The 15,935-nt window shown below is 37.7% G+C and overlaps 1 protein-coding gene across 1 annotated transcript in view; it reads left to right on the top strand.

The window, feature by feature from the left end:
* nexmifb (neurite extension and migration factor b) overlaps positions 1-11,088 on the top strand; it is a 74,121-nt gene extending 63,033 nt beyond the window's left edge. The window contains 3 exon segments of the mRNA XM_051128158.1: positions 2,913-3,188; positions 3,191-4,250; positions 4,253-11,088. Coding sequence (XP_050984115.1) covers positions 2,913-3,188; positions 3,191-4,250; positions 4,253-6,909 — 3,993 coding nt within the window. The 3' untranslated portion in view covers positions 6,910-11,088.
* Positions 11,089-15,935: the final 4,847 nt, after the last annotated feature.

Raw genomic sequence — 15,935 nt, forward strand, 5'->3', positions numbered from 1 at the left:
TAAAACATCTCTGTTTAAAGGCTTCAATTTGCTTTTTATATTATATTATATTTGACTTTGGACCACAAAACCAGTTTTAAGTGGCACGGGTATATTAAGAAGCAATGGCCAAAAATACACTGTATGGGTCAAAATTATCTTTTTTTTAATGCCAAAAATTATTAGCATATTAAGTAAAGATCATGTTTCATGAAGATGTAATGTAAATTTACTACTATTAATGTATGAAAACAATTTTTTTGGTTAGTACCAAATCATTGCTAAGAACTTCATTTGGACAACTTTAAAGTTAATTTTTTTCAATATTTTTTTGCACCCTGAGGTTCCAGATTTTCAAAAAAGTGGTTAATCTTGGCCAAATATTTTTCTATCCTAACAAACTATATATTAATCAAAAGCTTATTTATTCAGCTTTCAGATGGTGTATTTAACCTTATGACTGGATGTATCCAGGGTCACAGATTTTTACATTATATTATATCATATTATATTATAAAAAGTTGCCATGTGGACTTAATACTTAAGATTTTATAACTGAGTCATTATTGCCGTGATTAATATGCTTTTGTATATGTTTGTATATGTTGTATATATATATTTTGTATATAATATACATGTTGTATATTTGGCAGCAATTCTTTTAATCCAAACTGATACAGTGCGTAGCTTTTTATTTCTCAAAGAACTATGTTGGAGGATGTGGCCATGTTCAGATTCCAATATGACAGTGTCAAGATTCATCAGGCTCAATTTGTGAGAGACTGGCCACCCTGTTGAACGTTTTTGGGAAGTGCTGGAGTTGACTTTACACTGCCTGTCCAAAAAGAAGTTACACTCTGTAGTATTCCATGGAGCACCTTTAGATTTAATAACATTGTGTTCTCGTTTTAGCATTGTTTCAACAATGTTGGCTGAGATCTTGTACTGACAATGGGAGAGTCGAAGCTACAAACTAAAAGCACATCCTAAAGATTTTCAATAGGGTTAAGCTCAGGATCAATTCATACGTGAAAATGACTCCTCATGCACAATGAACCACTATTTCACTAATTGAGCCTGGTGAATTAATCACTGCAATAATGATTCAGTCCAAGACTTTTCAATATTTGCTTTTTTAAATGCAAATTTAAATCTTTTTTTTTTTTTTTTTTTGAGTAGGCAGTTAATATTATATTATATTATATTATATTACACAATCCTGCAAATGCATATGCAGTAGATTAATATGCTCTCTGTAGCCAATAATTATAACAAACATTATCATTATTACAAACTTTCTCAGTTTAATTTTAACTTTAAATTTAACTTTCTCACTAAATTTTTATTATATTAGTAATTTTTTAAATTAACAGCTTGTGGATTTAATCGTGATTAAAAAAAAAAAATACATTAAAGGTCAAATAAAATAGAACTAGCACCTTAAAGTTACAAGTTGCAGCTGCATGATGTAGCCACTTTTTGTATGTAAGCTGTACAGGTCTGGTATATGGGATGTTTTTGCTCATGAGGATGGATTGTCTGCCTAATAGAGATATATAGACTGATAGATATATATATATAGATCATGACAGACTATTACTACTAGAGTATTTTAGTACTTTTGAGGAACACAAATTAACAGTGGAAGGTGTTTACTGCCATCAACAGTCTGTAACATAACGTATATATATATATAAATTTAATTAATGCAGCACCTTTTGCATATGCATTTATTGCATCTGACAGATTTGCTGTCTTTGCCTTGTGGAAAAACAAAAGGTGGCATATATGCCACAAAACACAGATGTCTTGATGGTCTGAAACAATGAACAACACACACAGTTTGTTGCACAGACAAAACACTGCATTTATCCTCATGACAAATGCTGTATTATTAATACAATGTTTAGACTGTAATGACAGAAGAATGCAGATGTTCCATAATTGGTAACAAAATTAAAAATCAGTTACAGGTTTTTTAAAATACTTCTCAACTGTAGTGATGGGTACATTTTTTGTAGGTCCCTGCTGCAAAAAGAGCCCTTGATTAAAGAGTGTTCACACCTACAAGTACTCATATTGTGAGGTCCAAACAGGTCTATGGAAACCTGCTTCAAAACAATAGTAGAACATTGAAACTTGAAACTATTCCTCAACTACAAAGAAAAAAAAACATAATTATACAAAATAATAAACAATACAAGTTTGTCTGGTGTAGTCTTGGGAGACACATTCGTAACTAAATAATGTGTCCCTCAATTGAGCACAAAGTCATTTTTTTAATTGACTTTTTTAAAGAGCTTCATCCTGGTTTTGTGATTTTGTGTAATTTTGTGTTTTTAACAGTGGTTTTCAAGTTTTCAAATCTGTTTTAATTGAACAGCTTGGACACTAAAATAGGCATGTCGATATAGTTGTATACGGTTACATTTATATATGGTAGTAGTATATGGTAGTATATTGTTTTTACCATACAGGTCTGACTGTTCCCTTGAGTATGTACTTTTTCTGCTTAAGCTGCTATAGACTAATTAGTCAAAACAAATAAACCAGTCTCTCTGTAAACTAGCCTCATATCTTTAATACACTGCTGTTTTGTTCTGTTGTTTTTTTTTATTTTCAGTGTTGATTTTAAAAGGAAAAAAAAAGCTCATCCTATGGACTTTGTTAATTAACTGCATGATTCATCATTGAATGTTTTTTTTTTCAGCAAAAAAATTTATTATATAATCTTTCATCCAAATGTAATTTCTCCCAAAATGCAAGACAAATAATATTATCCAGTTATGTCAACACCCATGATCCAATCAAATTCTGATGGTTAACTTATGTACCTCTGTTTCACTTATACGTCACATCACAAAAAATGTAACTGCATTGCAGTATTTAATAATATTACACTCTTAATGCTGTGCTTGTTTTTCTTTGCCTAGGACCACAAACCGAAGAGTAATCTAAAGCTGTATGTGGCCGCAAAGCTGAATGGTGTCACAGATGCTGCCTTACACACATCCTCCACAGCTGCTGCAGTGAGCACAAAGAGAGACCATTCGTACTGCCTCATTGCTAAATTGGCCTTAAAGAAGTACCACTTACCAGGGCCACTGTCAACACAAACTCCTTTAGAGGACCACCCGACCAATGAGTCCTCAAACGACTCGCTATCCCTCACATCCTGTGCTGCCAAGGGCTTGAGCCCCCTCAGCCTTACCAAGAGAAACGCAGTCAGCGCCATTTCACCATGATCGAACCCGCGAGCATTCCTGGGCTCACGCAGGACTGTCTGATTCAGCAGAGTCGCACCTGTCCCAGCTGCTTCATTGAGACCAAGGATACGTCCAATGTAGAGGCCAGCATCAACCTCAAAATGGCCGACATGAACCGAGACTACAGCACCTGCCCTATCTCTGATGTTAACATGCAATGCATGAGCACAAGTGAGACGGCAAGTTACGGAGACCAGCTCCTCTCGGATCAGCTTTTGAGCTTTCCTGTCCCCAAAACTCAGCTACTGGAGAAGAAGGACACAGAGAAAACAGACTTGGATGATTCGGCCTCCAAAAACCTGTATGAGGGCCTGCTGTTAGACAAGTGCAATGGAGAGGATGGTTTGCTTACCAGTTCAAATCAGGACTGGGGCTACTTCGAGTCCTTCATTAGCGAGAGCAAGATGGAATTGCTGGATCTCTGCTCCAAGAATGAGCTATCGGTAAATCTCTTCTCTGAGGAGGACGTGGACAATTACATGTTCGATGACGATGACGACTCCACTCTGAGCAGCGACGTGTGCTCGTTAAAGATCCGCTACGAGTCCTTCCAGGACAACATGAGGGAGAAAACCAATGTTCTGCAAGAAGAAACCCAGTTCAACTTTTTCCCGAGTGTCTTGGTAAACTGCACGAAGAAAGAGGGCGGTGTGGTAAAACGAACCGTGGATGAGCTGCCACCTAAATCAGAGGAGCTCGGATTTCAAAATGACAGCAAAGGGGATGGAAATGACTGCTCCGTGGAGCAGACGCCCGATTACAGCCCCAAAATGAACTACTTCATTGATTCGAGCAACTCTGCTGATGACTCAGGGGAGTACAGTGATGACAGCTCCTCCACCGTTTCCTCTTTTGACACCTTCCAAGACAACAGGCCCAAAAACTTGTTCTCACGAAAGAACGCAAGCTGCTCCAACCATCTGAACTACGGATTACGGGCCAAGAGAAAAGTCAGGTATAGTGACGACTACTTGTATTACGTCGAGTCCACCGAAGGAGAAAAAACGTTGAAGCGCGGGAGAAGCCGCCGATCGGCCCAAAACAAGAAGAGGATCTTGACTGGTGCCCTAAAAAGAGACGAAAATACTCTCGCAAGGATCCACCTGTAATAATCAAATACATTATCGTCAACAGGTTCAAAGGAGAGAAATGCATGGCTGTGAAGCTGGGCAGAATCGATTCGGCCGACGCGACTGTAAGCTTAAACGAGGATACAATCAACAAATACGAGAAGCTCGCACCTCTGAAAGATTTCTGGCAGGAGAAACAGAGAGAAAGAGAGGAACAGCTTAAGCTGGCAGCAGGAGATAAACACAATTCTCACCATCATGCCTTTAGTTCCAGTCCCCCCAAAAGGAAATACAAGCTAGCAAACAGGCTTAGAATTCAGAGAATTCAAACTGTGGAGCAATCACCCAACACGCAGGGCCCCTTTGCCTCTGATCCCAGGCAGGAGGTTGCTTCTACAGATGAAACTGCCTCCATGGGAATGCCATTAACAATAGCCACCAGCTGTGCAAGCACATTAGACCCAAATGACATCATACACACTGCCGCCCGGAAGAGCAGATCACAAGAGAGGGAGGAAAGGAGAATAGGGAATAAAATATTCAGAATACAGAAATTCAGAAGCGAAGCCAGACTTAGGAGCAAGAAAATGAGAGACCTTGTGGAGAATAGCGAGAGCGTGACAGACCTGACAGAAGTTTGCTCGCTGCCGAAAAATATGGACGCAGTAGGAGGTGCCGAAGATAAAAACGTCAGCCCAGCTGCACACAGTCCCCATTTGTGTGAGAGTCAAACAGCTAATGCCACTGAAAAATTTGCCTTTGTGTCTAGCACCTGCTCCCCTAACAAAGAGGCACCGTCTGAGAATGTGGCTGCTAGTGTTTCCGTTATCCCGGGAGGCTACCTGCAAACGTTGTTAGATGCCTCCGATTCTTCAGGTAGCGCCGGCATCCCGTTTTTCCCCCAGCAGACCCAGCACTCGCTGGACCTCTCTTTAGAAAAGCAGCAGTTCACCTCCATTCAGCTAGCACAAAGTTGCGTCCTTTCTCCGCCATCGGAGTCAGAGCTCCAGCAGTCACCCCAGAATTGTCCGACTCTCACCCAGATGTGGCACCCCCAGCTTGGTGCCAACCAGCAGTTTGCCCCCGCAGATATTGTAGAATCTGCGATCCAGCCCAACGGCTTCGCCGGAGAGATGGCTATGCCATTGCCAGAGAGTCTGACCGTGTCAGGCTACAGCCAGCTGAGTCTGGAGAGCAACAGAATGCTTTATGAAAAGAATTACATGCCCGAGCAGCCGTTGCCTCCTGATGCAGAGTTTCAGGCATGTCAGGGGCAGCCACAGTTTCAAAGAGCCACACTGCACACCGACAACGGCCGGCTCATCAGTTTCGACTCAGTTGGCTCGCTGTCAGCTACTTCTAGCAATTACAGCTCTCTGAGCCTTAAGTCCTGCGAGAAAGATGGCGAGGATGATGTGAACGAGAACTTTCTGGCCCACTGCAGTCCCAAACTGGTGATTCAGCAAAGTATCGATGCAATCACACCCCTGAGGGAGTCCACAGACTTGCTGGATATCTCCAACTTCACTCCGGATAAATTCAGACACACATCATTGTCAGAACTCTCTCCCCCAGAGACGCCTAATTTATCCCCTCAAGTTATGGGCCGTGAGATTAAGATAGTCGGGAAGACTGCTGACCTCCAGGATGGGGCCAAGATGTCATGCGCCAAAGACGTGGACTGGAACTGCAAGATGATCGAGCAGCAAGATCTGGCTAGATATTCGGTGGATGGCCACGATTATCAGATGCACATATTTAACGGCGAAGACAACTTGAGCCTGGGGACGAAAGAGGAAAATCTAGCCGACTTTGATGGTGATATGATGAGTGCAATCAAGGGGTCAAAGGCGAAGAGGAAAAATGGCAACAAACAAGCTGCAGGGCAGGGTACCAAAAAAAGCAAAGCCCCAAGAGCTCCCAAAACAGAGAAGGGCAAAATTCCACGTCAGACTTCACGCGCGTCTAAAAAGTTAAAGGCTTTACTGGACGAGAAGGGTAAAGGCCAGACTGAGGGCATTGCTCATCCGCCGAAGGACGGCAGCTCTGAGGATTGGACAGGAATGGGCTGTTCCGAGAGCAAAAGTCAAGTCCACGATGACCAGCGAGAGTTTGAAGAGCCATCCAACATCTTGTCAAATATTGTCTCAGGGATGGCCGAAGTACAGAGATTCATGATGGCCTCTGTCGAGCCAATATGGGGCCCTACAGCAAACATCTGCCTGCCCTCAGAGGCTAACAGCCTCAAGTTAAAGACTCTCAAAATCCTAGCAGGAACTTCATCGGACCCCAAGAAGAAAGGCAATTCGGCTGCTGGGGGCACAAAAGGCAGAAAAGGTGGAACGAAAGGTGGCAAAAACCAGGCCAAGTTCAATGCCTCCTTACCGTTTTTCCCTCAGCTGGCTTTGGGCTGCAACATGTTCGACAAGCCTAACCTTGGCGTTCCTGGTATAAATGGTCCCGCGCACAAAAAGATGTACCGTCACAAAACCAGTGCAAAATTCCCCCGGATCGAAAATCTAAAGGGCACGCGACCTGAGCGAGAGCCAAATAAGGACATATCATTAATGGCTTCTTTTGAGAAACTGAGGTAATATTTTATATCTAGCTGCTGATGCACGTTCCTCACTTTCCCACTTCCTCCTCATTTCTTGACATACCTACACTGACTCAAGACCAGAGATGCATGGAATTACGTTATTCTTTAGTACCCCCTCCTTGTTTTTGCCCCCCTCCCCCAAGAGGATATTGATATCTTGCATGAGAAACTTCTTGTACTCGCAAACTACCTGTTGATTGATTGTGCAAGGCTTGATTGAGATTTTAAATGACCATGGCTGCATTTTTCTTCTGCATTCTTGTTTTTGCTATTTTTTTCTTCGCAGTTGCTGATTAGTTTTTGTCTGAAGAAAAGGAAAAAAAAAACTTTGATAAGTGCAAATTCTCTTTTTGGACCTTTTTTTGTTTATTTCTCAGTGAAACTTGCTGCCCTTATGTAATTATATTTCTCTCTTCAAACATGTAGCTATTATAAAATGTCTTTGTGTGAAACAATTCCCCATTTGATTATGTATGCTGAAACAGATGCCCTCCTCTCTTTTTACCCTTTTACTGCCTGACTTTTTTAAGTGTGAAATGCTCAGCCCCTTGTCTAGGATAACAACATCCTTGGTAGATCCCTAAACATTAACAGCACACAATGGGACCATTTTGTATTTGAAGACATATCAGATTAATGTTGTTCTAATTTCTTACTGTTGGAATGTACTTATGATTTTCTCTTATCTACTATGCTTTTTACAGGAGTTGTACTGGAAATTGTCTTAGAGGGACATTTCTATGCCATGGAAATCCCAAAACGCTTCATTTTTGCTTTCTTTTTTATACCTTCATTTTAATAATAATAATAATAATAATAATAATAATAATAATAATAATAATGATATTGAATGATAATGATTATTGACTGGAATAATATATTACTACTAACATTATTATTATTATTATTATTATTATTATTATTCAGTAACACTGTACAGAAATGCACTGTTTAAAGCAAAACATGAATTCTATCCGTGTGCCAAATGTAAACTTTCTGTGCACCTTTATAATCTGTATGAATACTGGCTGTTTCATTTACTATCCTGATGAATGCTGGCTGTTCTACTTCAAGACTTAACAAGATCTGACATTAGTTTTTTTGGTTAGTAGTTTTGTTTTCTTTGGGGACCCTATCGTTTGAAGAGCACCTGCAGCTGACAGTGGTACAACCACTCAACCAAAACAACTCAACTCTGAACTTTTTTTTTTTTTTTACTTTTGTTACAAATTCAATGTACCTCAGCATTACTTCTGCTTAGAATTGAAAAGAGAAGCAAGGATGGACTCTTCTAAACACAGAAGGAAGAAAAATGAGAAAGGTAGACACGGATGATGTTAATTGAGGATGGCATCTGTCTGGTATCAGTCAGCAAGCAATTATTTCATGATCTACTGTAACAGGAACTGTGAACATAATGTTTCATATTTTGCATATTTGTTGAATGGATGGTTAAGAAACTGTCTCTTTTGCTTTAGCCCACTTTTACACATTTCCCTTTGTTTGCCATAAATATTTAACAATTACATATGACAAAAACAAAGGTTTTTTTTTTTTTTTTTTTTTTTTTTTCTGGCCAGTGCTTCTTTCATGAAACAAGTTTTGCGGTGAACTCTGTTCTGGTGAGCGTGCTGTTTTGTTTCATTTTTATTTTATTCAACCCAGGCTCATTAAAAATACCTGCTTGCGGTGACGTTTCTGCAACACTGATATTATGTACATCATTGCATGTTTTGCGGCAGTTACAAAGTAAAATGTCCAGTGAGTGGTGCTAAAACACGTGTTTAATACGTGACCGTGGCCACGTTTTTATTACATTGGTTCAGATACATATGGCGGCGGTTCAGAATGTAAATGTCTGGGGAGTTTCGCTAAAAGGTCAATGCTCTATTGTACTGGGAAATTACATACTCCCTACACCAAACCCAACCTGACAGTGTTATAGATTGCAAATGTGATAAAAACACATTCGCTGATGCAACCGTGCTATTTTAACATACTTACATGCAGTGTTGGGGTAACGCATTACAAGTAACGCGAGTTACGTAATATTATTACTTTTTCCAAGTAACTAGTAAAGTAACGCATTACTTTTTAGTTGACAAGAAAATATCTGAGTTACTTTTTTCAAATAAGTAACGCCAGTTACTTTTCCCCACATTACTGATTAAAAGCTCTCCTGATTTTAGTCCTAGAATAAATGTGAACATGCATTAATTAATCTAATTTACAAAAAAAAAACAGATTGAGTATTTCTCAAAATTAATAAAAACAGTGAAATTCAACTCACAATATGATGCAAACCTGCAGTAATTAAGTATGTTAAATTATACAAATATCCTTTATGCATTTAATCCCATTTTATTAACCGATGCTGACCTTCAGTGATTCAGTTCTACCATACTAATAAGCAAAAATTACTTCAGATAATCTAACATTTATTTTCCATTTGTAACATTTGTTATTTATTGCTGAAGAGTTAACTTTTTTTTTCTTCTGCTGTCTACTGTACAGATGTGAATTTACTTTTGTCAAAGCCTGAGGCTTTTGGTGTGAAAAGGCTTTTACATTTGCCGAAAATAGAACTTTTTATATTAAAAGCAAACAAGCAAGCCCTGCCCAGATTTAAAAAGTAACACAAAAGTAAGGTAACACATTACTTTCCCCAACACTGCTTATATGCGAGTTTGTGCTGTTTTGTCGCACTGGAGTGCTTCACTTCACAAGTGCAGTGCTGTATCGGGTGAGCCACCGAGCAAATTTACTGTGTTAAAAAGCCAAACATATGAAGCTGTATATGTGACGCTAACATTCAGCATTAACGTTTTTTTTAAGGTCAAAACATCTGAAAAATTAGGCTTTTTTAATTGAAACTCCGGCCCTGTAAATCATAATTTGTGTAAAAAGGACTAAAAGTGTCCGTTTTACTGCCTCTAGTGTTCATTTCAACTGGAAACTGCAGCGATTTGTACACCCAGGTATGTTTTGCAGTAATGTAGGTAGAGGTGTGTATTTCCAATGAGCCTGGGTAGGTGTTATAAGTGGCACATTAGCGCCCCCCTAGGTTACTGTCACAAATTTCATGTCAATCCGTCGTAGCTTGAAAACCTTTGAAACCAAATTTGTCCTTTCAAAAGCACTGAATCCATTGGCATGTATCACGAGTCGATGAATAGGTGACACCTTTGATTTAAAAGAGTCGCTCTAGGAGGATATCTCAGGTAAAGTAATGCCTTACCTATAGCTTTTACCTTAGAAAGATTTCACTCCGTCCCCTTCTGCCTCCGGCCGGCCATGTTTAGCAGCAGGATGATGCCGACGAGGAAACTGCACATGGGCCGCTCGCCCGTCTAGCCTGCCTTCTCTCATTTCTGCCTGTTGTCAATTGAATGTACTTCAAGTTTTGTACAAGGTGCCACTGTTAAGCTGCCTCCTCCTACTGGTGCTAAGAGGGTAATTGTATTCGCCCAGAAATGATGACACATGGATTATAAGAATCGAAACCCTACTCCTCTCTTTATGAATGTACAATATATGGTTCCGTTCGATGTATTCACAACACGATTCTTTGTCATTAATTGGAATTGCTTTTGCCTTTTTGTTGGAGAAATTATTGAGCTTTATAAATATTGTCTAGAGTTGATACCAGAGGGATTCTTAATTAACTCTCGACATCACAAAAATATTGTATATTTTTCTCTGTGCCAATTTGTAAGATATTTTGTAAGTGTATATTTTTCTTAGAAAGTGCTGTGAAGTATTAGTATGTGTGTGTGTGAGTAACCTTTTTTGTGCCTCTGTAGGCAGTGAAAAGGATGTATAATGACAAGCTTTTGGTTTTAAAAACCAAAATATTAAGAAACAAAACATGAAAAGAAAAAAAAAACACTACATTTTGTTGCAAGTTTTGTAAGAGGAAACTTATCTTGTTGTGAGAGTGTTGTGTTATCGTGGAAAACACATATAGGCAAAAAAGTACAGACAAAAATTGTGAACTATTCGCTGTTTTATAGATTTTCATGTAAATTATTCTTGTATTATTTTATGTTGTATCTGTTGCAAAGGTTTTAAATATTTGTGATCAAGCCTGTATGGTGAAATGTAATATTGGTAACTTGCTGAGTTTTGTAATAATGTTTATGGAGTACATATACAAATTAAAAGGAGATTTTGAATGCTTCCTTTTGAATGTTGTCACTTTTCTTCCCTCACTTCACACTGTTGAGGCATATATCAAATGTGAACAAAGATGAGAGTAGCTGATGCCATTGTGCATTTAAGTCAGTATATTTATAAACTTGTCTTACCCACATGTAGCATTTCATGTGCTATATATACACTTCAGCATTAAATGCCTGAATGGTAAATATGACATGAATTAGGGTTTAATGAAATGTTTATCCATTTCAACTTTGTCTGTAATCTCAACCGTCGTTGTTATCGTGGTATGTTCTGGTTGAGAGAATTAATGACTTCCAGTGACTAAACAGGTTGTTGTGTTCAGTTGTTGGTTTTTAATCACCGTATGTTCTCGATTCTGTTATTTTTGTATTTCGGTAAAAAAACAGCAGTTGGATTCAGTTAGACCAGGAAAGAAAAATCAAAAGTGAGACTCTTCAACATCTCAAATATTTCTGAGGTTACTTTAAGATCAAATGGAGACTCCTGCTTCTCAAACTTATCTCTTGTGATCACACACTGTGCTTAGATCTTTCTCTTTAGCTCTCACTTTGGCTCTTTTAAAGCTTTAGAAGAGATCTCAACAACATCACACACTGCTCAGATTTTTCTCTTTAGCTACAGATGCTTGATCTTTCACATTTGTGTCCTCAAAAGTTTATGTGATTCCAGTAACATCACACACTGTGCTCAGTTTTTTTTTTCCCTAAAGCTAAAGACTCTAGGAGTCTCATAATCGTGTCCTTTAAAGCTTTATAAAATATTGCAACAAATTTACAAAGTGTGCACCGAGTTAAGTTCTTCGAAAGAGACTAAATAAAGGGGGAAAATTATAAATTCAAAGTTTAAGCCTATATTAGCAGAGAAATTATGCAGAAATAATGATAATGTTACTTTTTATAGGATAATCTGTGTGCTTAGACACATCATTTGTTGTTGGAAATAATAATGTACCCGGTGCCTTTATCAAAACTGATTTACAAAAAAAGTAACCCTGGAGCTTTCATTGCTGAAAGGCACATAAATGGCCCATAAATCAGTCTTGATTATTTGGGTTCATATTGAGACATCTGACAATTTGTAAAATTCTTGAGATCACTTCTGAAATTTAGAGGAGACGAACGTGAGAGACATACCCCCCGACAAGGCTTAAGCCTTGTCCCAGACTAAAATGTAACTCTGAGCTGTTTATATCTTAAAATATATCAGTGCCTTTGTTTTGTCTCAAAATGATCACCAGTAATGTTTTTATCTAAGGCATGTTTATAAAAATGACTTAAATGTCCTAACTGAACTACAGCCTAATCCTGGCTTAGTCTAAGCCCTGTCTGTGAAACCAGGCCCCAGGGTCTTTAGTATAGGAGACAAATCAGAGTACGGTGTGTGATGATGTTGAGATCTCTTCTAACGTTTTAAAGGAGACAAGACCACCAGTATTTCTAACTAAAGAGATCTTGAATAAAACTTTAAGGAGACCATTGTGAGAGAGTTTTTGTCTAAGAAAACAAGTTTGAGAAGACTGACGAGACTTAACCAAAAGTCTCCATTTGATCTTGAAGTAACCTCATTTCTGTCTAGGAAAAATATTGAGATGTTAAAGAGATCTCACTTTTGAAAATAATAATAATAATAATAATAATAATAATAATAATAAAATAAATAAATAAAACACTGGTAGTGTTACATTTGTTAAAAAGAAAGTAATGCTTTTATACTAAACATCTTGCACTTATAAAAGTGCTTTCTAGTGTGTTTGGAAAATGTGCTGTATAAACAAGCTGGACATTGAAGATCAGTTTAAACTAGTAACCCTTGATATTTTGAAATGTATAAATTATAGTTGTAACATTTATCATTTACAATATTAGCAAAAGTTCAATGTTTCTCCTAAAATAATACTGAAGACGTCTTAAGACAAAGCTGATATCTCAATAAGATATAAAAGAGAATCAACCCTTAGTATCCTGAGGTCAACCTCTGTCAGAGCCATAGTCTTGTAGGCAGCACAGCAACATAAAAACACAACTGCACCTCAGACAGCACAAGCTTGAGTCCCAGCTAAAGGTGTTTTCCTGCCCTTTTTCTTTTCTCACTGTTCAATACTTTCCTGTCTATACTTACACTGTCCTGATCATTAAAGGAGAAGTCCACTTCCAGAACAATTCACATATAATATACTCACCCCCTTGTCATCCAAGATGTTCATGTCTTTCTTTCTTCAGCCGTAAAGAAATTGTTTTTTGAAGAAAACATTTCAGGATTTTTCTCCATATAATGGACTGATATGGTGCCCCAATTTTGAACTTCCAAAATGCAGTTTAAATGCGGCTTCAAATGATCCCAAATGCGGTTGTAAACGATCCCAGCTGAGGAAGAAGAGTCTTATCTAGCAACACGATCGGTTATTTTCATTAAAAAAAAAATAAAAATATAAATACATTTTAATCTCAAATGCTCGTCTTGTCTTGCTCTCCCTGAACTTTGTGTATTCTGACTCAAGACAGTTAGGGTATGTTGAAAAACTCAGATCGTATTTTGTCCCTCAACTTCAAAAATCATTTCAAAATCATCCTACATCGCTGCAGAAGTACCGACACAGTCTTTGCAAAGTGAACATGCGAAGAAGATCAAACACCCTTAACAAAAAAGGTAAAACAAAAAGTTGAGGGAGAACATGAGACGGGAGTTTTTTTCGACATACCCTAACAATAAACAGTTCAGGGAAAGCAAGACAAGATGAGCGTTTGACAATAAAAAGTATTTAAATTGTATTTTTTTTTAATGAAAATAACTTGTGTTTAATGTTTACAACCGCATTTGGGATCGTTCGAAGCCGAATTTTAACTGCATTTTGGAAGTTCAAAATCGGGGCACCATATCAGTCCATTACATGGAGAAAAATCCTAAAATGTTTTCCTCAAAAAACATAATTTTTTTACGACTGAAGAAAGAAAGACATGAACATCTTGGATGACAAGGGGTGAGTACATTATCTGTCAATTTTTGTTCTGGAAGTGGACTTCTCCTTTAAAGGTGAAAAACCCCAATGTAAGAAAAAAGAAAAAAGAGCAACCTCTGAGCAATGAAACTGTTTTTTTTTTTTTTTTAATAGTGTCTTGAAAGTGATTACAGCAAGACATTAAGGAGATCTCCCATGTTTCTCACAGCCCATTGTCATTTTGAATTCCTTTCTCTCAGAACTTTCTCATGTCTCAGTTGTGTCTACTTTTATTTCTCCTAAGGAATTTTAGGAGAAACATCTGAAACACTGCTGATATTACAATGAGAAACACATGAGAATCACAAATAAGTCTCCTGAGCTTAGAAAGAGCTGACTCTGAGCAATAAAATATTTTTAAATGGAGTCTTGATAGAGATTGCAGCAAAATAATAAAGAGATATTCCACCACATTCTCAGTTTTTTACCTTTTTTTCCTCAAATATGTCTCATGTGCCATTTGTGTTTACTTCTGTTTCTCCAAAGGAATTTTAGGAGTAACATCTGAAACACTGCTGATACTAAAATGAGAGATATATGAAAACCACATCCACGTCTCCTGAGCTTAGAAGGAGCAACAGTTCACTGTGCTTTGTATCTGATGTGAACACAAACCTCTAGATGTATAATTGTCATAAAAGTTTATGTAAGACAGGTTTTGGACAGCATTTAGGTTCTCTGTAAGAAATCTTTCATCTTTTACTTTATTTGACAGCAATGCATTGTACCCTAAAAAATAATACTATAAAAATAGGAACTGATGGTTACATTTGAAAAACACTGTCATGAGTGGACATGAGTGCTGTCCTTAGATTCTAATGGACACATTTTAGCATTGCACATATGGTGTGTTAAAGTACAGCTATTTTCAGAACCTCTCTGATATTATTACTATTATTTTCCCCACATACTGAGTAGATGTCTGATAAATCTTCTGAGAGCTTCAAACCTGAGCTCAGAGCTGATCAGGTAAATGTCACACACACATTAATTAACAGTAGAAGATGCTCTGCATCACATTCATTCACATATTTATCATAGATCTTCTCTCCTCTTCAATAGGATAAATGTCTCCACAGAGTGAAAAACAGTCTTCTATCAGTGTGTCACAGACTGGATGAGCTTCATCTCATGAGCGAGGAGTATGTTTTCTCATTTGAAACTTCTATTCATTTTTGTTTAATTTTCCACATTTATTGCATTTGCTTTACTGTGAACAAATATTTAAAATAATACTTGAGTTATTTGTGTCCCGCAGAGCTCCTGCACCTCTGCTATGTTCTGGTTAGAGGTAATGGCATCGGTTTGTCTGTGAGGACGTGTCAGTGTTCATCTCTGTGGGAGTAAGTCAATCACATTAGCAGGTGCTTCATTAAGCTCTCCTAATAAAATAAGCCTTTCCTTTAAATACCTGTATATTTATAATTATCTTTTCAGCAAGTTGATGAAGAGATGAAAATCTTAAATCTGTATTTGTTCACAGAAAAGTTTTACATGCTTTGCATCTAACTTTCCTGCACCATGTTTTGAGCCATTAGTTTGATTGGACACACATGACTTTAACAAACATGCACAATTATGGAATTTATTATTAAACTGATTTGTATTTTCATTGTTTTGCCTGCAACCAACCGATGTTTAGATGGGTCACAACCCACCAGAGACAGATGGGATTTTCAAAGCCCTAATCACTGAATGATCTATTAGAAAACATTACAAAACCTTAAAGTTCCCTTATGTGTGTTAAAGTAAAGAAATGAGTGACTAAAGAACAACATTTACAAATAGTCTTTCTTCTAACTGTCAGAATAAGGGAACTGAATTCACTGAAGCAAACATTCAGA

The sequence above is a fragment of the Labeo rohita genome, chromosome 14 (assembly GCF_022985175.1).
Source record: "Labeo rohita strain BAU-BD-2019 chromosome 14, IGBB_LRoh.1.0, whole genome shotgun sequence".
Taxonomy (NCBI): Eukaryota; Metazoa; Chordata; class Actinopteri; order Cypriniformes; family Cyprinidae; genus Labeo; species Labeo rohita.